At 36.9% G+C, this 27150-nt stretch overlaps 3 protein-coding genes across 3 annotated transcripts; 1 reads left to right on the forward strand and 2 right to left on the reverse strand.

Moving 5' to 3' along the window:
* Positions 1 to 840: 840 nt before the first annotated feature.
* LOC120637592 (endothelial differentiation-related factor 1 homolog) lies at positions 841 to 1653 on the reverse strand. The gene has a single exon (XM_039909441.1). It carries the CDS (start codon positions 1548 to 1550, stop codon positions 1110 to 1112), a length of 441 nt encoding a protein of 146 aa, XP_039765375.1. The 5' UTR covers positions 1551 to 1653; the 3' UTR covers positions 841 to 1109.
* Positions 1654 to 1821: 168 nt separating this feature from the next.
* Positions 1822 to 19688, forward strand: LOC120623323 (probable nucleoporin Nup54). The gene is made up of 13 exons (XM_039889285.1): positions 1822 to 2053; positions 2360 to 2479; positions 3295 to 3387; positions 4559 to 4785; positions 5086 to 5236; positions 5755 to 5911; positions 6508 to 6616; positions 7476 to 7659; positions 9264 to 9352; positions 10818 to 10985; positions 12057 to 12176; positions 17815 to 17902; positions 18772 to 19688. The coding sequence occupies exons 1-13, from the start codon at positions 1996 to 1998 to the stop codon at positions 18903 to 18905; spliced, it is 1698 nt and encodes a 565-aa protein (XP_039745219.1). The 5' UTR covers positions 1822 to 1995; the 3' UTR covers positions 18906 to 19688.
* A 1919-nt stretch (positions 19689 to 21607) lies between these two features.
* LOC120623292 (zinc finger protein GLIS3-like) lies at positions 21608 to 24272 on the reverse strand. The gene is made up of 4 exons (XM_039889237.1): positions 24057 to 24272; positions 23496 to 23719; positions 23019 to 23166; positions 21608 to 22388 (listed from the first exon to the last, which is right to left on the reverse strand). Exons 1-4 carry the CDS (start codon positions 24183 to 24185, stop codon positions 21672 to 21674), a joined length of 1218 nt encoding a protein of 405 aa, XP_039745171.1. The 5' UTR covers positions 24186 to 24272; the 3' UTR covers positions 21608 to 21671.
* Between the last annotated feature and the right edge of the window lie 2878 nt (positions 24273 to 27150).

The following is a 27150-nucleotide window of genomic DNA, read 5'->3' on the forward strand; positions in this document are numbered from 1 at the left end:
ACATAGGTCTTTTGTAGGGAGTTCCAAGTTCCACGGTTCTGAGCCGCTTGGATCCAGCAGCTACCTGCGACGCGCTTAATGTCGTCTGTCCACCTCGTTGGGGGCCGACCAACGCTGCGCTTACCAGTTCGGGGCTGCCATTCCAGCAATTAATGTTTTTACATTCCAGTAATTATTTTAAGTAAGGTATAACCGGCAATAGGTTCGCAGTCCGGTATTTATGTTTGGTAATGTTTACGTGATTGAAGATTTCAAATAGTGCGTGGTTAAAGCTCAAAGAGCAAGAACAAGGCTATTATTCGCCCACACCTAAGTCGTTTGTGTAAATATGTTGAAATACTATCTGTACTTAATATCATATGTTTGAAAAGTTGCCACTACCAGTACGATTGAAAAGACTTTACGTTTAGTATTTGATTTATCGAGGTAAGTGTAGGTACCTAATCTATGAAGCAGTACGCTGCGACCCGTAATTACCGCGGGCACATCTAGTAGTCTACCAAAAAAAACTTACACAGTGTACCTGGGAACAAACATGTTTGTTTTGCTGGTTTAGAATTTCTGATATCAAGGAAAATTATTATATTTCTAAGTTATTGTAGAATGTTTTGTAGTGAGTAAAGTACCTATAATAATCAAGTAGATTGGTGGCTAAGTTAGGGCTTAAAGAATGGATTCACAAACAATCACAATGTCGCGTTTATAATATTATAGTTTAGATTATTATTCAAACGCTTGAAACCAGTTATGTTATTATCGTAACCTATACACATTCATTCAATCAAAACAATAATGAATAGAAATTACGAGTACAAGTAAAAATGTAAATAAAACTAAATATTAAATAAAACTATTTTTATTGCTTATCACATCCACATTTCCCAATCACTGAATAACAACTTTTTCACGATGGTAACATTAGACAAAAGAATGTTCCAGATCTAAAATAATTGCAAATGCATATGTACACCTGACACCATAATATTATAAAGCATGATGAAAGTACAGTATTCGAATTAAACAAATTACACATTCAACAGCAAAAATGAGAGAAATATTATGCAATAAACAAATCGGAGTTCAGTCTTCGCCTCCCAGGGAATCCGTTATTAATTCTTTCCTCCAGGAGGCTGTAGCGGTTGGCCACGTTCTTTTCCACGAAGTTTTAATCCAATCGCTCTTTCTATTTTACCGAGTACTATGTTATTCGGAATACCACGACCTGCTTCGTAGTCATTCACGATTTGAGGTTTTTCACATATTTTTGTGGCCAAATCTTTTTGACTCATACCCTTAGACTGTCTGCCTTGCATTATTAGTTTTCCTAGATCAAGAGGCACTTTTTCATGTCGTAATTCTTCAGTTTCTCTATCAAGTTTTGCAGTATTTTTAGTAGTTACGTGTTGTTTATTAGTTCCAGCACCATATTTTTGTTGAGTGTCCACTGGCAAACCTTGACGACGTGCAGCATTAACGGCTTGTTCAGTCTTAAGAGCAGAAGCCTTTGGTGGTTTCTTGCGAAGAATGGTAACAGTATCCCAGTCCGACATTTTTGAAGAAAATGAAAAGGTTTCTTGAATATGATGAAATAATAACCAAAATTTTCCTGACGTCCTTGTATTCGAGACGTGCGAGTCACATAAACAATGTAGAGCGAGCAAAATCTCTAGAATCAGGGCTCACACAAATCCACGGACCACAGATAACAAAAATAAGGTGCTAAGAAAATATAAACACAATAAGGTATGGTGAGGCTGTAAACTCTACATGAGCTTAGAATTTAGATGTTCTGTGGGTTCACAGAGCAGAAAAATTCACTAAGATTCAAAAAGCTGGAACCTGGAGTTGGAAATATATTTGAGGAATGAGGATCGTTTGTTTTATTCGACTTTGCTGTATTTTTTTTTAATCGGGAACTTGTAATTGTTTTGTTCTGTAAATAAACGAATAGATATTTACCAATAATTAGTAAAAGTCCACCATACTTGCCAAACAATGGCTTTTTCGTTTGGATCAGCTACACAAAGTTCTGGTTTTGGTACAGCCTCCAAGCGTAAGTAATACCTAGCACATTACACTCATTATTTTACATTGTTTTTGTTTTCGTACGAACTAGACTTTTATTGTAATAAAATACTACTGTTCCTCTCAACATTTGATGATAATAAACAATCATTTTAATATAAATTACAAGTATAAATGTTCCTTCTCGTAAAGGAATTTAATGAAAAGGACTGCACGAATTTTTGATATGCCAATCAAGGGATTTGTATACAATTGTTTTTTGTATATTTGGGCCTTGTATGCGCTCCACTGTACCATATGGTTATTGTCAAAATATGGTTATTTATCCTTACAGCTACATTTGCGTTTGGAAGTACGAATACAGCTACAACTAGTACAGCTGGGTTTGGCGGTTTTGGAACAACTACGTCTTCAGCTGGATTTGGTGCATTTGGTGCACCAACATCTAGTGCAGGTTTAATATTTTAAAGTGATATTAATAATTATACAATGTGTAACCAAATTATGAAAAAATGTTTAAGGATGCATAAGTATTTTTTTTTTTTAATTTTATATTTCATAAAAATCACCTTGTTATAAATATTGAATCAAAAGAATCATATATCTCTTTTGCCATACAAACTAATTAAAAACATTCTCAGTGCTCACCTATGACAACCCTGTTGAAGGTAAAAGACTGGCCCATGCATAGTACCTACACTACACAACAAATACCTATTAAAGTGACAGGAGTCACATGATTTTAATTTTGCATGTGATGTTAGGGCTGTATCTGATTTCCTTCAGTAAAAACCATTCTTCCATGGATCATCGTGTATTTCTAAGTGTTCCTCCAGGTGCAAAGTGTGAGGTTTATTTTATTTGATTCTGTGAAAGAATCCACTCTACCACCACTGGTTACTCCAAAACCTATTTGCATTACTAAAGGTCTAAACTTGCCCTGTCATCCTATTATAATCTTGCAGGCATCTTGCTTCCCAGGATTAGAACCACAATTAATTCAATCAAGACTTATGTCTTACATCTTAGTACAATAGGTGCAGGCATTTTATTTAGTTCCTTTATAGTTAAAAACAATATAGAAATTAAATGGAAACACAATAACATTTCATTTGCCATTATCCTGCTAATTTTTTAATATTAACACTTCTTTTTACATAGAGATAGGTCAAAAATAGTTGCTAATTTTTAAATAGTCTCTGATATCACTAGGTTGGTAATTATACAGTTCTAGTCTTATTTTTTGTATGTATATTTTGTAATTTTCAGCACCATTTAGTGGCCTTGGTACAGCAGCAACTACCGCACCATCTATGTTTGGTGGAACAGGTTTTGGAGTAACTGCAGCAAAACCTGCTACAGGTAATTTAATAATATGAAAACACAAAAGAAAAACCACCTAATTCAATGGCTTTTAGATTTCAATATACCTTTCGATTTGAGAGAGTCCAACCATCTTCAAAACAGTAGTAAATTATGAAGATGGTTTATTATTACCTATCATAAGAGCTTTAGCGGAATCTCAGAGTGAATGAGTTTCATCCCAAATATACACCTCTAACTTTTCAAAGTTATACATGCTTGTTTATTTTAAGGAGTTAAAAAATATGACTTGCTTTAATGGGGAAGGAAACATTGTGAGGAAATGTACATACCACTGAGTTCTGTGAGGGTGTGTGAAGTCTACCAATTCGCATTTGGCCAGCGTAGTGGACTACAACTTAAGCCCTTTTCATTCTGCCCATGCCCTGTAGTGGGGCTGTAAGGATTGATAATAATGATGATGCTAACTATGCGAACTACATAAAGCCATAAATAGACCATAATTGAAAGTGGTATATAACAGGTTAAATCTCATATTATGTACTTATGTTAAATATGCTATCATTATTATTATTCGAGATTTACTCTCACGCCCGTGTACAAAATAAATACATAAAAAAAGCCAAAACAACATTAATATACTTACTTAGATACATAGAGATAAAACTTAAATATACATTACTTAAATATACATTACATAAATACATACTTGGCGGAGGATTACACCCCGGCAGGGGAGACCAGATGGCCGGAGGTCAGGGCGACTGGCTTAGGAATCGGCGGACTGTCCTAGCCGAGTCGAGTATTATTATTATTATTGTATAATAGACTAAGCAGCTTTCGCTGATGCGTCTATATCATTTCTTGCGCTCTTTGTATTTTTGATGTTTATCCAGTCTATTCTTGAACTGATTAAGTGATTCTGCAGTCACTACATCTTCAGGCAAGGCACACCACATTTGTATAACTCTATTGCTGATAAAGTGCTTGGAAGGATTAGACAATGCCTGCTGATATATTTCCTCAAAATTTGGAATGTTGTAACTTATTTAATATTTTATAAGTTTCAATGAGATCGCCTCTTTCTCGCCTACTTTTGAGGGTGCTGAGTCCCAGGTTTGCATGCATATGTGTTCTTCTTTGAATGATAAATAACTATGTTGAGTCAACTAGTTGTGACTTCTGCGTAATAGAGGTTAAATTCTTTCAGCATTTGGTACTGGTGGATTTGGAACCAACACTTTTGGAACAGGCACAGGCTTTGGGGCTGGTACTTCGACATTTGGTAATACAGCACCAGCATTTGGTGCAAATACACTAGGAGGAAGCTCTTTTGGGACTGGATCTGCTTTCGGTTCAACTTTTGGAAAACCAGCTACAACTGGCTTTGGAGGATTTGGTACCGGACTCGGCGCTTTTGGCCAACAACAACCCCAGGTTAGTGGTTTTATTCTGGTTCTACAAACAATTTCCTAGTTAGATGCCAGGCGAGATCATTTTTATTGCTAGAAATATTTAACAGGTCGTGGACTTTTACATTGAGCTGTCTGATTTCTGAAACTGGTTTGGGATAAACAAAGAGAACTCGGGAATATGGTTGGGACAATTTGTGAATTTATTATTTCTGAATTTTCCCTGGTTCGGTCTGGTGGCTTTGGCGATGCGATGCCAAGCCATCTAGTTGGATAATGTGAAGAGTGCCACAAAAAAATTGCCAGTTTTTGTCTTTTATTATAGCAACAACAGCAGTTGCAGCAGCAGCAACCGCAGGGTCCCACAAACGCCCACGAGGCTTTGGTAGCAGCTGTGTTCAATTGCTGCGTGTTTGGTGATGAGAGAGACCAAGTGCTCGCCAAGTGGAATCTTCTGCAAGCGCAATGGGGGACTGGTAAGTTTTTGTTACTTTAAAAAAAGAAAACTAACTTAACGCGTATGATTTCGTTCGTTGGATTCAGCCTGTGAATTCATACTCTTTCGTTTCGCTATCTTAAAATCTCAACGAAAACCGCTTATTTCTCCGGTATAAAAAGAGTATTAAAGCAAGTTATCTAACGGTTCGGCTGTGAAGCTTATATTTTAAATTTCGCGGAACATTTATTAACTTCTCCTTATCCATTTCTTATCTTCAAGATTTCAAGCTATTAATAAATAGGGGACGCATAAATAAACGAAGAAACTTAAATAATGCCTTATGGATTCCTTATAGGCCTTAAGAAGCATAGGCTTAAAGCGGGTTACAATTTAATAATATAATCGTATGTAGTAGTTCCAATTTTAGTTCCGTAGACACCGTAACATGTACAGCGCTAAAATAGCGCTAATCAATGGGGTACAAGAACAAAGTGACTGCCTTTCAAGTGGTAATAATTTAGGTCAGTAACTTTATATATAACAAATTCATTTCAGGACAGGCCTACTACAGTCGTAACGCTCCACCGTTGGAGCTTAATGAGCAGAACCCTCTATGTCGCTTTAAGGCTGTTGGGTACTCCAGATTAGGAGGGAAAGAGGACAAGGATGGACATGTGGCGTTACAGTTTAATAAAACAGAACAGGAGATTAAGTAAGTTAGGTTATTTTCAGCGTGTTGTATAAAGTAGAGCATGCTTGAAGCTTATTCTAGAAGATGCCTATCCACTTTTGATTTGAAAGCGATTTTTGATGGATAAAACAGAAGCAGGAAGGCAATTTTATATTTTTAGCATTCTCTACATTAGAAACGAGTGGGCAATGAGCTTTGATCATTGCCATGGGTTACTAACTAAAAAACCGTGCAGATAGGGGTGAGAACAAAAGTAGATACAATATATCTAGAATACATTTTGATATAGTATCTTGTGGAATATCATTAGGCGGGCAACCTTGTCAAGGCTGCAAGGCTTGGTTGCTGAGAATTCTTTAAGCTTGGCGGATTCAACTGATACTATTTGTTAGGAAGTGGCCATGTAGGGTAATAATCATCATCATCGTCGTCGTCGTCTTCGTCGTCTTCGTCGTTTTCGTCGTCGTCGTCGTCGTCGTCGTCGTCGTCGTCGTCGCCGTCGTCGTCGTCGTCATCACTACCATCATTAGCGTCGTCATCATCATCATCACCATGCGCTGTTGTTCCTACTGACCATCTCTTTTCAAACTTCTTATTGAAAAATGTTTTTTTTACAGGACGAATCAACAAGCTCTTACCGTTTCATTATCTGGCCTTCTGGGGAACAAACCAAACTTGGCTGTCAATATTGAATCCATAAAGGCTGTATCAGAAACTAAAAGTCTGGTAGATATAATTTTACTTTATCTCATTATATTTTGATTGAAGCATGTTTGAAGTTAATTTACGTCTTATATACTAGATACGACTAGTAATCAAAATTCATGTATTACCTTGAGCTATTTATTACTTTTCCAAATCCTCTTAAATGATATCGAACTCTACAATACACTGCAGGCTAATAAATCTATGTTATTGCTTAGAGCATGTATACGACAATTAACTTAAAGATTTGGGAAGAAAAGTAATCTTATCTTATCTTAATACTTAAAAGGTACATAATTATGTTAATAGTAAAATTATATTTCAGAAAAATCTGTTTCCAACTGTCACAAATACTGATTTACACTATAATGCATTTATTATGGCTAATATATTCGAAATAGAGTCTTCAGCATAACATCAACTTGATCTATTGGTCAACGTGGTGTACAATAAATACATTATTAATTCATAAATTTCCAGTAATAGAAATATACAACATAATTACCAAACATATCAATATGGATAAGGCTTGAGTGGCTTAAATATTATATGCGACTGTTAGTGCGTGCAAAACACGTAACGGTAGCAACAGTTTTGCGTTCAACGTCAGCCCCAAAGAACAGCGTGTCAGACCTGAGAGACCAGAGAGTTGTACTCTGTATAGCTTAAAATAACTTGCAAGGTTTTACGCGCGGCTAGTTTATAATTTATATCAATCTTATTTGAGTACCTACCATAATAAATATATTTTTGACTATAAAATAAATATATAAATAAAAATATCCTATTTGGATTAAACTATATTAAAGATAATATAATGGAATTCCACTAACTATTCCACTGTTCATTGCTATTTCATAAGACTTGAAACAAATTTCAGGTTGTTATATACGTAACGGACAAAGCAGCCAACAATGTACACATTAGTGCGTCGGAGCTTGGTACGTTCCTGAACTCTGGTGCGGCTCGTACCGCGTTAACCAACGCAGGCTGTTCCAGTGTCACACCGGTCAACCGTCCCTCGCCGCAAATGTTGGAGCAGTATCTACAGAGTCCACCCCCAGGTGAGCAATTAATAGATATAGAGAGAGAGAGTCAAAAATAGAGAAAAGGATTTAGGGTAAGAGTAAAAAAGAGAAAAAGAGTGATATTATATTGAAGCTTTTTTATATGTAACGTACAAATCAGTACACAATGTCTACATTAGTGTATCGGAGCGTGGTACGTTTCTGAACCCTGGTGCGGCTTGTATCGCGTTCAACAACGCGGCCTACTCTAGTGTCCCGCCGGTCACCCGTTTCGCAACGCATATGTTAGAGCAGTATCTTTAGAGTCCACCCCCCAAGTGAGCAATTAATAGAGAGGATATTTCCTTCCCTCTCTCTCTCTCGTAATAGTAAGAGAGCGAGAGATGTCCGTATTGTAGCTTGTTGTAAAAGGCAAATTTATGTAGTTGAATATCATTATATATAACGGTAAAGGAAAACATCTTGAGGAAACCTTGACATGGCCTTGGAGTTCTCCATAATGTTCACATAGGCGTGTAAGTCTAGCTTGGTCCTACGGTCTAAATCCTTCTCATTCTGAGATTAGACTCGTATTGTGTAGCGATAATGGGTTGATTATGACGACAATGATGTACTGTGAAGTTATCATCGGTCAAAGACCCAGTAAAGAATAAATAAGACAATGAGAGTGTGATGGAAATAGGGAAAGGGCAATCGTACAAAGAAAGAAATGAAAGAAGAGAAAGGACAGAAAACTTATCAAACTAAAGAGAAAAGGAAGGGAAGAGAGAGAGAGATAAAACAAAAAAACTGAAAGGAGATTGTTTCTAGAAACAATATTTATTTTTACTTATTTATACTCTTTATTTGCACACACATAAAAATACAGAAGAAGAATAAAAAAAAACACAGACAGAAGAAGTATACAAAAGGCGGCCTTATCGCTTTGTAGGGATTTCTTCCATGTAACCTCAGGATAAGGAAACAAAAGGATAACATACTGGAGGTTATGCATATTAAAAAAAAATACATACTAATACTTGAACTAGATTAAACAAATAAAATAATACATAATATAATAAATATTTAAAAATAATAATAATAATAAACTAATATATACTTTAACATATCATTAATAACAGTAAATACTACACTTGTGAGCAAAACTATGGAATCACCGACTTGTAAATTGCTACGAGCGATTTTAAAAAGTATTTGACTTATGAAGATGAATGAAAATGGTACCATCTGAAAGGCTATACTGTTCACTTTAAATTAATACCACATTTATTGAAATTGTACCTGTATTTCGGGAGCTGTCTTAGTTTGAGTGAATCAGAAAGAAAAAAGTGGAGTAATAAGGAAGGAGACTCAGGAAAATTAAATAAATATTTAGAGATTTTTTTTATTTAGTCTTGCATATTTGATATCAATATTTTGTGTTGCCTCCCCTGGCCCTAATTACGGCATGAAGTCGATTCTTCATGGACCTCATGAGCTTCTTGATGGAATCTTGTGAATCTTTGTTCGCAAGTGTATAACAAGTCGTCTTCAATGTAAACTATAGTGGTTTTTGACAACTTTCTTAAAAATACAAAGTGACTTAGACTTATGTCAAACAATAGGAGATGAAAGTAATATATTTTTAATGTTTCAAATAGGTATGGACATGCGACTCTGGAAACAGGCTCAAGCTGACAATCCTGATTCTAACAACTATATTCCGGTACCTATCATAGGATTTACAGAGGTATGTTCTTAGTCCAGATTTAATTTTATTTTATTTGTACAGGAAAATAATAATAATAACCAAGTAACTAAAGACCCTATTGCTGTCTCGCTTCGACGAACTTTTGACGACATCCCTGGCGCAGCGGCGAGAGCTGTGGAATTAAATATCTCCTAGGCTCCTCGATCACTGGAAGGAGCAATTTGGGATTTTTCACTTGTCTGGTGTGAGGCTTCCCCAATGGCTGGTTACCTACAAACCGATTAGGAGTATGGGTTTAAAATAACTGCCATATCCGGTTAAGAGGTTTGCCCGTTACCATCTTGGACTGCAACATCACTTACCACCAGGTGATATAGCAGTCAACGACAACGGCTAACTTGTAGTAGACTTAAGAAATGACTAATCTTTTTCTCATGTCATATGAATTTCTCACGCTTCAATGAAAGTGACTACTTTATTGACTAAAACCCTTGAACCATAGAGTGTAGTTATAATAGACTTCATTCACTTAGACTTACACTTACCTTACCACCACCACCTTTTATCTTTACTCTATTGCCGAAGTCTTTATGCTTGAGATATAGTTTCCAGTTCAATAATAATGTATTCATCAGTTCATTCACTGAGTCCCAACCAAACACGTTTGCCTATTCCAAGGCTTAATGCTTGTAGATAAAGGTTTGAGTGTGTGAAAGTGTATTCATTCATTTACCCACTAACTGGATCAGCCCTCTTTCCCTTTGACTTATTGACATTCAGAATGCTTTATACTTGTAGATACAGTTACGACTCTAATAAAAGTGTGATCGTCCTTTCACTCACTCACAAAATGACTCCTTTTATCCTTTGAGCTTTTGACTTGAATAATGGTTGTAGATAAAGTTTTTGACTAATGAATGTGTATAAATAAATATACTGCGACAATACACACATCGCCATCTAGCCCCAAAGTAAGTGTAGCAAGCTACACTTAACTTTACAAGTAACTGTCATGGTTACTAAGATGACTGATGCATATTATTATGAATCTATATATATATATATTTATAAAAGAGAAAGTGTGAGGGTATGTTCCGTATAGGCTCCGAAACGGCTGGACCGATTTCAATGAAACTTTCAAGGAATCTCCGGATTGACCTGGCGAGTAATCCTGTAAAGTTTGGTGACGATCGGAGTACTCCTATTTTTGAACTGTCAAACTGTCAAATACAGCTTATATTATAAAATTAATGATGTAAGTTTATGGTTTACATAAAATAAAGCAAAATCTAGCCCGGCGAAGCGGGCTGGGTACGCTAGTAATATATATAAACACTTACAATATACATCACACAAATATTTCCCAGTTGTGGGAATCGAACTCAGAAAGAAGGGTCACTGCTCGCTGCGCCTATCGGCTGTCAAAATATCCACTCACTATCTGATCCCTATCATCCCTTTTATCCTTTGAGCAATTGACATTAAGAAGGCTTTATGCTTGTAGATAAAGTTTCGTGCACGCTGTCAAAGCGAAGAGGCAGCGTTGCAGGCAAGCTGGTTAAAGCGCGCAGCAGAAACTCTCGCGGAGTTGCGCACGCGCCGCGCCGCCGCAGCATCCAACCTCTCGCGTCTTAATGCATCCTTGCACACGCTCAAACACACCCTTCTGCAGGTAAAGGCAAAATTTTTGTTTTTATTTTAAGTAGGCATAGTTATGAGCACTTTTGAACAAGCCTGTCTGTTTGTAGAAACTACCAACACTTCGTAAGGCAGATTCTACCTAGACCTAGCTCAACGGATGCTCTTTTTTAACATCAAAATTTTAAAATTTGACAGTCAGAACTCTATCTTGTGATCGTGTGAGAGATGAAAGTGGAGTCAACTGCTTTCAAGCTTATACCTAACCCGACAAAATAGAGCCTTGGTAGCTTTCGTGGACGACTTGCAGATGCCACAAATTTCGGTCCGTTTCTAGTAAGATACAACATCATTGCATTATTAAGTATATTTAGAAGACACTTTCGAAAAATTATTCATTTTAGTGTTTGTTAATATTTTCCAAATTTATTAATGTACTACCATAGAACGAGGAATAATAACGCGCCTTGGTCTAACTGGTACTAAGATACTCGGTACCTACTTTCATTAATGAGTATATCAATTAAAGATTTTCGGTGAGGTGCTTATTAAATTCGCGCGAATACTCTTGTCGATGTTAGATTTGCGTCCTTATCTTAAACTTCATAAATTCTGCCAAAAATATTTTTGACAGAATTACTTTGCGCTACGTTACGTAACTTTGCGGAATCTCATGACATACTTGCGGAACACTAAGCTTGATTTGTTACGATCCGTGTAAAGCAGAATTTGTACGGTGCGATTAATAATTTCTTCAATCCTTATCTTCTTCTTCTTCTTAGTCGTTACAGTCTTGACAGACTGGTCATGGTTGTCATTTGGGTGTTGTGGCTCGCTTTACAATCCTTCGCCACTCTTCTCTAATGGTTGCCTCTCTTGCGCATTCTTGTAGAGGAGCCTCAATCCTTATACTCTACACCAAATAGATCTTGTAATGCACTCTCTACGCACTGCTTTTCGCGGAAAATAGCAAATAAGGCGTTCATTGTGCTGTCATAAATCTCGAGGAAATTCAAATATCCCACATATAATATAGATCGCGAGACTTTTTCCGCAGTGCTGGCTATCTCTAATAGATCTGATAACATGGATTGTTACTTCGCAGGTGATAGTACGACAGGAAGTGGTTGGGCTGGTGGGGATGGCGTTAAGTCCTGAGGAGGAAGCCGCCCGTGCTCGATTGCAGGAGCTTGCGTCGCAATTGTCCGCACCTCCCCTTTACAATGTAAGTTGTATTTTTTTATTGACAGTGTTATTAATAAATTTCTACATTTAAACTGACGACACTTAATCAAGACGAAAGTTCAGTTTTCAAATCCACCAAATAAATGAGCGTGTGTGCGTGCGTGCACGTGTGCGTCTGAGAGTGCGTGCGTGCGTACTTTCATAATTTGAAATATTGAGTTTAAACGGAAATCATCTGTATGCAATTTAAGGAACTGTAAACGCCATGTTCACTCATCATCTTTTATATTTGTAAAACGATTGAAATCGTAATGAACTCCTAACAATAATACAAATGAGCTCATTTATGCCATTAACATATTTTTACTGAATCGTTCTTATTTCTTTAAGTCATGTGCATATCTGGTGTTTTCTATGTCAGCTCTTGCCATAAATTCAGGGTATATTCCGTTGCTAAGTACGATTTTATTGGGGACTTAATTATTAACTTCTATAAGTTGAAGTTTTGTTTAGTAGAAGTAGAGCTTCTTGTGAAGAACTCTTCCGGGGAAGTTCTACCGCCATGCTTATTTCTGCTAACCTTTCAGCATCGTTTCAATGTTGTTTTCCGGTAGGGCTTGGTTGCCGGTGTAATTAAAGGCACATAAGGCCTACGCTTCAGGTGGATGGACAAAGTTCCTGGCACGCTCTACGAAGTGTTGTTCTGATTAGTCTTTTACTTCTCAGTCGGCTCGATTTTATCAGGGCGGTCGTGGTCGTCATTGAAGTTTTGTGGCACGCTTGACTATCCGATCTCACTGTTTATTCTTCCTTTCCCACTCCTCTTACCTTCCTTTTACACTCATATAGGGGGACAGGTACTGTACTTTTTTTTGGCGATGGTTTTCCAATTACTTTCAAGTCGATGGTCATCTGCTTGGTTCGTCTAAAAAGAAAATAGAACCGTTTTAAGGTATAACCTTAGAACTGGTGTTCGGTCAAGCACTCCCCGAAGGTTTTGTATTTATAGTGCAGTAGGTACATTTGGTATCTAGACGTCGTATGTACGTGATGGATTACAAACCTGATAATATGCAATACTGAAATACTGTCCGATACACGTTAAATCTGCGTTGTCAGGGTGGCCTTGAGACGCAAAATATTTGGTTTTTTTGTCATTCGTTTATAGCGTGGTGCCTTTTATCGTGATTTTTATCGGCCCTTATCTCCAGACGGGCGGATACACAAGTATGTTGGGGATATATACAATATACATATAGCTGATAATGTCAAACACCTGTTCTATTTTTGGCTTCTTTAGTTCGTTTTATTTATACCATCACAACTTAGCGCTTTATTGCAATTTAAAATGCAATTTAATGGAAGCTAACCAAATTGTAATGGGTATTGCAGTTATATTAGCCTCATTATCGGTTTCTACGAGACATCGTACCGCAACGATAAATCGCTTGGCGGCTTTGGCAAATGTTTGGGAGACAAGTCCCGGCCAAAGCCTCCTACCTTACCAGAGATCAGCAAAAATTCAGATATTCCGATATTATTCATTTACCGATTGAACCGAATTGAACTTGATTGATTTTATTTTGTCATGCGAAATTAAAGGCATGATGGATTTCATCAAAACATCTTACTATAACGAAACACTTATGCTGTCCATATTTATGTTCCATAAAAATTGGCAACACACTCGAATGAATCACTGTCCATCTATATCGTCCTTTAGAATGGGCCGGAATTGTAAATAATTTAGGCAAATAATGATTTGACATTTTTGTTACATTTTTTTAAACAAACACCAACTTTTTTACAGACAGATAATAAAGATAATGAATATTAATAGCATTTATCTTTATCACTTCGGAATGAATTCGCATATTTTTTCCCTCACTGAAAAATTAAACTACCACACATTGACAATTCTTCGACCTACCTAGAGGGGTAGATTGGAGATGGAGAGTATGCCACAAAAACGCTGTACACCAGTTGTACAGCAGTAACTGCAACTGGCGCTCTAAATGGGCGCAGGGACTTGATGTACATATTTAGAAACATGAAGAGGCGCCCGTTACAGCCCTCTTGGTCCGAGCTCAAAGTAGGTCTCTAATATCATATCATATTATATCAATCGGTTTCGTTATTATATCGATTTCTGGCTCTTCTACACAGGAACGCACTCACGGCAAACCGCTTCCCGTTGCATTGCTAAGTGCGCGATCGAACGCTAGCGGTCAATCAACCCACTGAACGCTCACACTTACTAAACACGTACACTCTTCAATCTCACTATCTACTACTCAAATGGTAGACGTTAATGGAAAGCGGTCTAATGGGTCATTTGTGAAAATTGGTGTTCCACAGGGTTCTATATTAGGACCTTTTCTATTCCTTATTTACATTAATGACCTGCCTTACCTTGTTAAGGACAATCACGGGATAGTATTGTTTGCTGATGATACATCACTTATGTTCAAAATTAAGAGACGTGAATTAGCTTTAGACGATGTAAACAACTATCTCGCTAAAGTAGTACAATGGTTTGAAGCTAATAATTTGGTTTTAAATGAAAATAAAACTAAGTGCATAAAATTCACATTACCAAATGTTAAACATGTAAAAACCACTATACTACTTAATAATGAGGAATTGAATCCGGTGGATACAACAGTATTTCTAGGAATAACGTTAGATGCTAAACTTCAATGGGGCCCGCATGTAAATAATTTATCGAACAGGCTTAGTTCTGCTGCCTATGCAGTAAAGAAGATACGCCACCTGACAGACATAGAAACTGCTAGGCTAGTCTATTTTAGTTACTTTCACAGCATTATGTCATATGGAATTTTACTATGGGGTAATGCTGCTGATATTGGCACTATTTTCGTGCTGCAGAAGAAGGCTGTTCGTGCGATCTATAAAATGGGTCCGAGAGAGTCATTGAAAGATAAATTTAAAGATGTTAAAATAATGACACTCTATAGCCAATACATATTTGAAAATTTAATGTATGTTCACAAAAATATATCAAAATTTAAAAGAAAATGTGACTGCAATAATTTGAACGTTAGAAGCAAAAATAAACTTGCAGTGCAGTACACTAGACTACACAAAATAAGCAATTCATTTAAAGGAAATTGTATACAATTTTACAATAAATTACCGGTTGATATCTTGGGGATGTCACTAAAGAAGTTCAAAGTTTGTATTAAGCGAAAGCTTATAGAAAAGTCCTATTATAGTATAAAGGATTACGTAATCGATAAAAAAGCTTGGGTGTAAACAATTGCTCTAACCAGGTTGCTTCTTAAATATTTTCTAATGACAATGTGAGATGGTGATAACAAAAAGAACACCCGGCTAAGTTTGTTGTGGGCTTCTTCTTAGACCAGGGCGCGATTGGAACCCTCGTAGCTTTAGTTTTAAGTTTACGATTGTAGTTATCGCCATCACTACTCACTGCTATGTACACATTTTGTATATAATAACGCATCAAAAGTGCCATCTATGTGCCTATTTGAATAAAGAAATATATGACTTTTGACTTTCTCACAAATCTTTAAATGTGATGTCAGGACATAAAATTTATCTAAATCGACCTAGTATTACCCTATTCAAATGACCTAGTATATACAATTTCCGTTTAAGATAGTGCGTTTAGAAATTTGAAAGCAGCTTTGCTGCATGTAACGACCGCAATTGATTGAATTGATGCCGCTGCAGAATAGCGACAAGAGAATCCAAAGTCGACATAGAATTTTTCTTGAACATCAAAGTAATAATTTAATTTTCATAATATTTTTTACTTATTTATTGTATATTTTTTTTACCAATAGATATTAGACTTAGGAAGATTACTGTTGTACGTCAAAAAAAGTTACCAATGTATATTGTTGCGATTATCAAATTGAGCTACAGTTAATCGCTTACAGCAATGGCGTGTATTACATACGTGCACAAAAGTGCCAGTGCCGTATCTACCCGAATTTTTTTAAATTACTCGTATAGCAGGAGGTAGTTAGATAGTTAGGATAGTTCTTTCATTTTATGCCATCTTACTGCTTTATTACTATCCTGGCCAAAATACCTTAAAAGACGTAATACCTGGAGTTCATTGTATTAACGGTCTACTAACATCCTTACACAATTACCCTATAGCATAACGCATTAAACTGTCATTACAAGCTTATGTAAGTTGCATACCTCTTTTATCAAATCGTAATCAGTTAAGAGTGTTGGGGACAGTGTAACAATCACCAAGTCACTTATCTACGCGTCCGGTTATAACCGGCTGTCTGGGCCAACGTCATGACGAAGTAATTCCTTGATTCATATACAAAAGCTTATTGCTTATTTTGAATATCTTATGAAATTTTTGTCTGGATGTTAATTGTTGTGATTAGCATCGTCATTATTATGAACACTCAGGTCTTCTCGTGAGGATAACTGCTTAGCATATAAACATTGTGTTGTTTTCACCTTCACCGTTACAGCAAATGATAGTTATTGGCTCAAAAACGCACATAACTCAGAAATGTTAGAGGTTCGTGCTGGGGTTCGAACTCGGTTCCCCGAGAGGCCGAAGCTCTAACCACTGGGATGTCACGACTACCTATCATAATCATCCACTGCTGGGCGTAGGAATGCTCTCTCATAATATCGAATATCATCAACAGCCCACAAGCGTCCACTGCTGAACATAGACCTATCCAAGAGCGCGCCACCACGCACGGTCGTCCGCCTTTCTCATCCAGCCTCTTAAGCCATATTTTTAAGGTCATCTGTCCAGCGGGCTGGAGGTCGATTTCGAATATGTCTCTTGAAATCATACATGTATTTAAATACACATGTTTGATTCTCCATACACGCAGCTTGCTGTTATTAAGAATAGTGTTATTAGAGCAAGGCTGCAAATTGTATCAAAGCTATCAATGTGGAAATTAACAATCGACTTACCAGAAACGGACATAAATTATTAGTGATATCTGCATATCGTCTGAGAAAGGTGCAGAACTCCTTTGTGGGGAAATTCTTTGCTAAGGAAATTCTTGACCTACCAATGCATACATTTAAAAAATGTGTAAAAACGCATCTAGTACAGCGAGGTTACTATACATTTGATTTGACAGAATTCCTCAATGACAAGGTAGATTGGAAGCAGCCAGCCTCGCTCTCATCTCCCGCAAGATAGAAAAATGATTGTAAATGTTGATGTTGGAAAAGAGCAACTACTGAGATTCTTGCCGGCTGTTCTCGGTAGAATCTGCTTTCCGAACCATTCCGAGTCACTACAAATATACATACTTGACGTTTCAAAAGTGCTTATAAAGTAGGCCTACTTGAAATAAATGAATTTGAATTTATCAAAAATTTGAATAATAAAAAAAACATATAATTAGCGTTTCCTTTCGCCTTTGATAAGTAAATTTTTCTAATCTGCTTTTCTACACCATATACCCCAACCCACCGCGTCATATCATCCGCCCGCTATGTTTCTTCATTTGATCGGCTCCTCAGGGTCGTACCGTGATATTAATCAGCCTATAACTTCCACGAGAATTGGGCTATCAAATGCAAAAAAAAAACAAAAACAAATAAGACGTGTTCTAGAGATTAGCTCAATCAAAATAACTTCATTATTAGTATACATAGAATAACATTCTATTGTCATATTTGATTCCCAGGGTCGCCTAAATGAACTGCTATGCGCGATGCGACTTCAACGAAGCGCAAGCTCGGGTGCATCTCACGAGAGATACCATTTGGATGCCGGTAAGGATCTTCTTTTTTATATAGACCTATATTTCATTAATCAAATAACATGATAAATAATCGTCGCATTACTTATTTAGTTTTTTATCACGCTCTGTGACATTTGATAAGTGCACTCAGTTGAAGTGTGACAGGACCCTGCATAACTATTCCGACGTTATACCACGTTTGTTTGTCAAGAAACCATAAACAATAACATTGTATGGATTATGAAAATTAAGCTTAATTTGCCATAGCCCATGGAAAGCAGGAGAATCTGTATGGTGTAATTTATAATTTCTTCAATCCTTATACTCCACACCAAACAGATCTTCAGCAATGTACCCTCTACGCACGTTACGCTCCGAAACCGGAGCGTAACTTGCGTAGGAGATGTGAGGAGATGCTGACTTTACAATGAATAATTGTAAAGTCTAGTCTGGTGGAAATTAAGCTTAATTTTCAGCGTAACCAGCCCGCTTCGCCGGGCTAGATTTTGCTTAAACAATAAACTTACATCATTAAATTTTTAATTGAAGTCTCATAATATATTAAATCATTTATTTCTCTCCGTATTCATTCTCTTCCATTCTCTTCTCGAGCGGGTAAAGATCATTATCTACACCCATGTACACCCAACAATAGAATACCATCATAGTAAATAAAAGCTGTATTTGACAGTTTGACAGTTCAAAAAAGCCGTTTCGGAGCTTATACGGAACATATCCACACACTTTCTCTTATATATATATATATATATATATATATATAGATAATGGATTTCCGCAAAGTAACGCCTGCTTCTAACCGATAATAACAGTGTATGGATATTTTCTTGTCGTTACTGTTGTAAATTAAAAAAAATAAAACAAGTAAATCCTTACCTTTAGGTGCGCAAGAAGATATGAAGCAATTCCTATCGTTACAACAACGTGGCATGGCCCACTTGTTAGACACTGCCCGCAAGGACCTCGCTGCTCTTAACACCATCGCGGAAGGAATGTCTCGCCTGGTCAGAGCTTAGCAAAGCCATTCATCAACTGTGGACTATTCCACGCGGTTCGTCGGATGGATCGAGTGATTTGTTCCCATTTAAAGCTGTGACACTTGTGTTAGTGAAATTAACTTTATTTGTAATTGTTAAATTTCATTGAGCCTTATTATCTTTGAGGCTACACGACTTGAAATATTCTAGCCCGCATTCAAAAGCTTTTTCTGTGTTGGATACGTGTGACATCATCCGCATTTCTTGAGGGATATATTCTTCTTAGCGTGCCGTCTCCTTACGAAGGTTGGCAATCATTAGGGCTATCTCTACTTTTGACACCGCTGCTCTAAATAATGATTTGGTGCTCTTTCTAAACCATTGTCGTAGATTTTTGAGCCATGATATTCTTCTTCGGCCAGGCCTTCTTCTGGGATATACTTTTTTAAAATACAAACAACAATTACTAGTAATAGTATATGTACAGGATTAAGCTTAGAAGCAAAATAATTCCGGAGGTCTTTGTGACAGAACAGAACCCAGTTGTCACTTCCTCTCCACTTCCCGCGTAGGTCTCGTACGGGGCGACTTAGGGAATATAACTGAGAACTGGCAGCAGCGTCCTCGGGTCTACTACTACCATCCACCAACCCGTCTGCCCAGTGTGGTGATTATGCGCAATCCGTCCTCCTAGAAGAGGCCTTTAATCCAGCTATGGACTGTTTTACATTGCCGTGCATAAAGGGTATGCACAGGTTATGCAGATGATATAAAATGAAAAAATCTCCATTATGAGTTATAAATACTTAAGGGTGTGTTTTGACGACAATCATGCCCGTTAGAAAGCAATGATGAGGTCTAGGTTGGAGCACGCTTGCCTAGAAAAAGCCTATTCACTCTAGCTTTGAACGTACTCAAATTATACGTGGCAGGCAACACAGTTGCCGTGAGGGCGTTCCACATCTTAGCGGCAACGTGGTTAAAAAACGTTTCGTGCGTGTTGAAGGAATATCAACCACATAAGGATGCCACCGCTCACGGTGTCTCGCTGTTCTGTGGTAGAACGGGGAAGGAGGAACAAGATTGTGAAGTTCCTGAGCACACTCACCAAAGTATATCCGGTAAAAAACCGATAAACAGGCAACATTGCGTCGGTGCTGGAGACTATGTAGTTTCGCCTGTGTTAACGATTTGTCGCCTATAATTCTCCTGGCGCGACGATCCACAGGTGACTACAGTACTCCATGCTTGTTCGCACTTGAGCCTGCTACAGTTCGAGGCGTTGACCTGGCGAGAAGTACCGCCTAACCTTATTAAGGATACCAAGTTTTAGTAGGGTAGGCTTTTTATAACTCTTACAATGCCTATCCTTAAGTTTTTTATAACTCGTACTGGAGATTTTCTTCATTTTATATCGTCTGCATACCCTCTATGCACGCCACTGGACTGTTACATTCTATTGGTAAAGACCAGCAATAGGTTATTAGGCTGATATGTGATTCGTGACTTGGTTTTAGTGCCGAGTTTGTGTACAGTTTATCACTGTTTTACTCCCATAATGTCTAAATTTAACTTCCTATTTTTGTAAAGTAGCTTGTATGTAAAATTATATAAAAGTTGAAAGTCCAATACCGTTTAACTAACATTGTCAAATATTGTTCATAATTTCAAAGTCAATTGAATTTTACTATTTTATGCTCTATTTAATAAAATACTAATTGAATTTAAAATTTATGATCAGGTAAAAGGCGAACAAAGTTTGTGATCCTTTTGAGTGTAAGGGATAACTCTTAGAGATAAGGTCACCTTTTGCTTGTGTTATTGTGTTGAGTCTTTGACATGTATCTTTTCCTTATACACGTTATGAAGTTATTCTAATAAATAAATAAATGCTTCTAAGCCGCAGTTCCAGATGCTGTCCTAGCCATTCTGTAAAATGAGGAAAAAAGTTCTGGTGCGGTATTTCACAATGTTAATTATTGAAGGTCTAGGAATGATCTTATTGTTGTACGGTTTATTGACATACAGAGTGATGCCGAAGTCTTTCGTTGTTACATGGCCGATTCGCTGGCGATTCATTTGTTACGATGTGTTGTAGATTTGTAATTGTATATGATTCTATTACATTAATATTTTTGTGCGTAGTGTTAAAACAAATACTAAGTAAATTGAAGTTTGCATGCGAGAAATCATCAGTCAGAGATATTTTAGGAGTTAGTTAGTTAGTTGACGTTTTTCTAATACTCTTGCATATCAGTGATGATTTTTAGATAATAAAATCTAATTATTGGTTAGACTTGCTCAAACGCTTTGGAGACAATAAACTTTAAGTAATGTGAACCTAGAACTTTAAAACCTTTGTATCTATTGTTAAATAGAGTTCCTACTGAAATGTGTTATCGTGAAACTATGTTTTCTTTTTGATAAAGTGATAAACATATTACGGAAAATGTAATGAACACGATTGATGTTATGCAAGTGTCTATTTTTGTATTCGTCAAGATTGGTGACAGGTCAAATACATTGATCATATTATAACGTATGTATTGTCATGACTTCGAACTTCCCTTATGTTTTTCCTATTCCTTACGTTATAAGAAGGAAACTACATTTATAAAGTATTTTTTGCCTTTCATACTTAATACTATTATTATATACCGAAGGAAATTTTAAGGTATAACTGGCTAGCAACTTAAGTTCCGTTAATAGACAAAATTTTGTAAAGTGACTAAGAAGCAAAATATTTTATACTGAATTTATTTAAAATAAACCACATTTGCAAATAAATATTTTTTTATTTAATAATCAACTCTTAGTACTTAAATCTAAAGGCAAGTCTGTTTGTCTGACTAGTTCAGTTAAAGGTTGGTAATCCATCCGTTTGGCACAAATTAAATTTAGAGGAAGTTCTTCTGGTATATGTGCTTCTGATGCGTTATTTAACGTTATATCTTGAAACCTCTCTTGCTCGTCATAGGTAAATGCCTTCTCATTGATATCTGGTCTCAATACGGAGTAATTGAAGCTGCACGAATAGTAGTTTCTGTACGCATGGTCATACATCTGCGAGTATTCCAGGTAGGACATTTCGTTACTCGGCACCCTAATCGGATACATGTCCAGGGGTCTCGAATATGGATGTAATTGATCCATAACAGGTACGTAGGTTAAAGGTGCACCCAACGCTGCGTCTGATGGTATCAGAGAGCTATATGGTAGTGTCGGCGATGTGATACAAGTTGGACTGTATGTCTTGCGATTGGGTGATTGAGGTTGTACATAAATATTGTCCCTTAGCGGTGATAAGTTATCGGAACTTAGGCGATCATCCGACGATGTCCGCCTTGTGCTTTCCATTTCGTTGGCGAAGTGCTTGTATGTCTTGACGTGTTTTCTTAGGCTGGATGGATCCGTGTACCGTTTGTTGCAACCTGGCACTTTGCAGGAATAAGGTTTGTCGACTGTGTGTGTACGTGTGTGTTTGAAGCGGTCACTGGAGTTTGAATATGCTTTTCCGCAGCCCTGTGGACAAGGAAATCATGGATTTAATATTTGTTCATACGTCGTTAATGCGTGATTCTCTAATTGACTGTTAAAATTTTGCTTTAAAAACTTTTGATTACGAGCTCTCGTTTTTTTTCAGATATTTTTTTAATAGTAATAATTGTTGGACCAAGCTGATGCTAAATGGAAACTTATCACCTAAAAACAGAGCAACATTTCGCATGTAAGTGACACGTCCTGCGAAGTGTCGCCCTGTGTACATCAAATGTTTAGCCTCATGTGTCTGTAATCACACCGCCAACCATTACCTTCAGACGGGACCAATGCCTGGCGACAGCAATACTTCTTGGCGGCAGAAATAAGCATGGCCGTACTTCCCCAGGCGAGCTCTGTCACAAAAATCGTCAAACCTTTTTAGGTTTCGCCAAGAATTGGTCCTGTCTGAAGGTGTGACAGGGCTCGATGCACCTACGAACGTCAGATACTTGAAAGCAAGTATCTGATGTCGTAGGTGTCATATATGTCATATATGTTCAAGAGATGCTAATTCAATAAACTCTTCATTGATTACCAAATTAGAGTATGTATCTTGCATGCTTTAGGTTTTGCGGTTATGTTACAAATGTTATGATGAGAATCAATAATTACCTCATAAGGACACACGTAAGGTTTTTCCCCAGAATGCGATCGAAGGTGAATTTTTAGGTTTTCTGCTCTGGAGAAACTCTTCTGGCATTGGTTACAAGTGTGTGGACGCTCATTTGTATGTGTGCGCACGTGGACTAACATTTTGTATCTGTGGGCAAAGAAGTGTTTATTATAAATTTACATTGTTTGTTGTTTTCTATTTTTATGAGTTTTAGTACAAAATAAAAACAAAAATACTAATTTATAACGTTTGGGTTTTGTCAAGCATTTAACAGGAGCTGCCAGTTGCCAGCTAGTGCGACAAAATACTTCATATACTGTTTTTAGTTAGACCTTCCTAAAAATGTGATACTGGCGAAGTGCGAAGCCAAAACACTGCTATATTCTACATCACGTTAATTAATAAGGGGTCAATTCATTTAATTATATGTAGGGGCACTAAACTACAAGTATTAAAATGTAAATACAATAACATACCGTGCATTAAATCCTCTTTGGGGTCTCGAGCAGTCTTTCCAAGAGCAGTAGAACAGGCCATCTCTATGTGCGTGCGCGTGTAACCGCGCTACATGAGCGGACAAACGTGCCACGTTCGGGAACCTTGCTCCGCATCCCCTCCAACCGCAAACTCCTTCACCAATCTCCACTCCAGAATCATAATGTTCCGGGGAAGACCCACCTCGAGAGTCATCGTCATCATCCTAAAGAAAAAAAGATAAACTATTAAAACAAAGTTGTTATTGTTTGTGATTATTTACATTACAGACCGTAAAATGATTAAAATGAAAAAAAAAATAGTTCTTTTGATTAATATACCGAAACAAGCAAAACGGAACAAGTTAAACGAGAATTATGAGTGTGTAAAGAAAATATTTATTAGATCATATAAAAAATAATAGCTCTAGGTGGCTATTGTCAGTTTAATATCACTCATTATAAGTAGATAGTTGGAAAATAAAAAGATGATTTTTAATGTTACTTTTCAAAGTGCTATAGTCATAAACATGCTCTCCCAATGTTTTAAAAAAAATATCGCACCTGCTTAGTAATATGTGGCAAAACAGTAGGTCTGGCAAAGTATGGGGCGAAACGCTCTGCTGGGATCCACCTAGACACCCTGCATCCTGTGTCCCTTATCTCGGGTATCAGTTGCGGAAACACTAACATAGTTGTTAAAGCTAATATACGATATCAACTATTGCAATTGTCAAAAGTACTGGCCACTACGCGGTCGTTGCGTGTAGTGATGGCTGTAGCTCGCGTTGCCTACTTATAAAACGTCTCGGAATGACAACGCACTGATAAGAAGCCGAATCCCCTGCGAACCGTTTCACAGTGGATCGCCTAGTACAAGCTTGGACAAAAGTCTGTGTAAAGATTCGAAATTATAATGAATGATCCCATTAGCATTACAATAACAGACACCTATGTTAAAATACGAGGTTGTAATTAGGGAAAACATTCCAAAGTGGTTAGGCCTAAAGCGATAAGGAAATCCTAAAAGTAGAATTATTTCAAAATGGAGTCCGTTCTTGATACCATCGGGTCAAATCGACGAGGATGGTGATGCCTAGTTGCAAGAGTGCAAATTAATCTATTGCGACGACTTTTGAAGTAAAAAATAAATAAATAAATAAATAAATATACTACTACAATACACACATCGCCACCTAGCCCCAAAGTAAGCATAGCTTGTGTTATGGGTACTAAGACGACTGATGAATATTTTTATGAATAATATTCAGACACTGAAAAACATTCATGTTCATCACACAAACATTTTCCAGTTGTGGGAATCGAACCCACGGCCTTGGACTCAAAAGTAGACATTTAATCAAAAATTCGGATTCGATTTTATTCATCACATCCATAAAATATAATATAAACAATCATAACCTGGGCTTTTATTAACATCGCTTGGATTAGTGTTATTTAAGAATGATAGTTTATTTCACATACCTGGACGTCACTTATATACCTAACTAAAATAATTATTCCGAAACATGACGCTAATATTATTGAAATGATACTGGTTGAAGCGATAGTGGTAAATCCTGAAAAATCAGTCAAAACGTAGATTAAAATATTTTTGCCCACCAAGCTTGCTTAATTGTTCACTGTGCGTTTGCTTTCGCTACTACTTTTCACGGAAATAAACCTTTTATTGCAACCTTGTTGTATTACTTGGAGGGATAAAATGTAAGGTTCTTTGGCATTTTAAAAAGTATTTACTGAATATTGGAAATTTCGTATAGTAAAGTTACGCCATTCGACTAAGTAGCGTGGTCGTTTCGCGTTATCAGAAGCCGCCTGCCTCGGCTACAGTCCAGTTTTTACCAGTCTGATACGCCTCGGTTCAATAGGTAACTGATATGAACGTGTTTATAAGAAACGACCTCTTCTTATGCGATTGGTTTACTTCCATTCGCAGTTTAGACTCACAAGATTTTCCTTAGGACATCGGGATACATGCCACTAATTTTAGTTCTATCTAAACCTAGCTAAATTTAAGTCGCGAGGCTCTAGAGGCTACAAGAAGTTTATACTGTATAAAAAAACACTTGTTTCTACTTTAAAGGTCAAGAATCAGCACTACACATTCTTTATTGAACTAATATATCAATTCCTTTATCATTTTTCGATTTGTGATGTCTCTCTCAATTTCTCAAGTACACTTATCTCATAGACTCTCATCAATTAAAGACGTGATTGCCATCCTTCACCTCTCATCGTATCACTTCCTATGGATGGAAAATTATTATCTTTCGACCATTGGAAAATTAAAGTTTTTTTTATTATTAAATACTAAATTTATTGTCAGACAGCAAGAATATCTTCGTAAGAGTGGGAGGCCATATTTTAAAAATCAACATTTACGGTGTCTTATACTGTTCTTTTCGTATTACCATAACTATCTAAACACGTCGTCTCTCTCCTCTTCTCGGGGACCAAGTACAATAACCTGCACTTGCCTCACAAGTTTTGTAGTAAGTTATTTTAGCGGTGAAGGATATCAGCGTGGGAAAAATAAATGTGAGTACCACTAATATGAAACGAGAAGTCTACGAATCCACAGTAAGATAGCGTGGTGGACAACGGCCTAACACCTCTTCATTCTGACAGGAGTTCGGAAATATCATCTATCGATATTTATCTAAACGATCACCTGACTGGAAAAAGCCAATATACCTACGGCGTGATACAAGTTCATTTCAGGAGTTTCGTTGCGTGACTAGCACCTCTCTACGTTATAATCATGATAAGTTACAGATTCTATGACCGATATGGCATACAAGAGTGGCAGGAAACATTTATCATATGTTTCAACGTACCTACTTTTTAATTTTTGAACCGACTTACAAAAAGGAGAGGTTATCAAATCGGTTGTATTTTTTACGTTTGTAACCTCAGAACTCTGTCATTTATTAACCGATTTCACTTTTTTTAAATATCTCAAAGGTTTCTAAGCATAAAATGTATTGTTTGAAACCACGTGTAGAACCCACTCTTTTAGTTATTTTTGTCAGTTATAGTGTATGAGTTCAATAGAACAGTATTACATTGAAATGTAAGTTTACTTGTCATCCGTCGTCCTAAAAATAAAGACGATTATTCTGAAACAAAACGTCAGCAATATTATCTACTGAATTAAGTAAGCGATGGTATTGAATAGAAGCAGCAGGCGCAACTTTGATAAATTCCATGACTCTTTTTGAAAATTAAGCTTAATTTGCTATACTCCGCGAAAAACAGGAGAATCTGTATGGTGTAATTTATAATTTCTTCATTCTTTATAGTCGACACAAATCAGATCTACGGCAATGTATCCTCAACCATTACAGGTTCTCCTGCTTTTCGCGAGTATAGCAAAGAAAGCTTTATTTTCATAATAAGTAAGTGGTGGTAGCATTCCCCCGTACTTTACACCATCAGTGTGTGTGTGGTCGCTGTGTGTGGGGCATTGCGCAATGGCACGTTTATTTCCATCCCACTTTGGATGGAGTGTAAGTCAATTGACTCGAAGGTTTTTCTCCATTCCATATAATATAAAATTCTAGTTTTTACAAAGCTGCAATCTCTGCTATTTCCAAGCCCGTGTAAGTAACACGGGCAGTCGCAATTCATAATTAAC

The sequence above is a fragment of the Pararge aegeria genome, chromosome 4 (assembly GCF_905163445.1).
Source record: "Pararge aegeria chromosome 4, ilParAegt1.1, whole genome shotgun sequence".
Taxonomy (NCBI): domain Eukaryota; kingdom Metazoa; phylum Arthropoda; class Insecta; order Lepidoptera; family Nymphalidae; genus Pararge; species Pararge aegeria.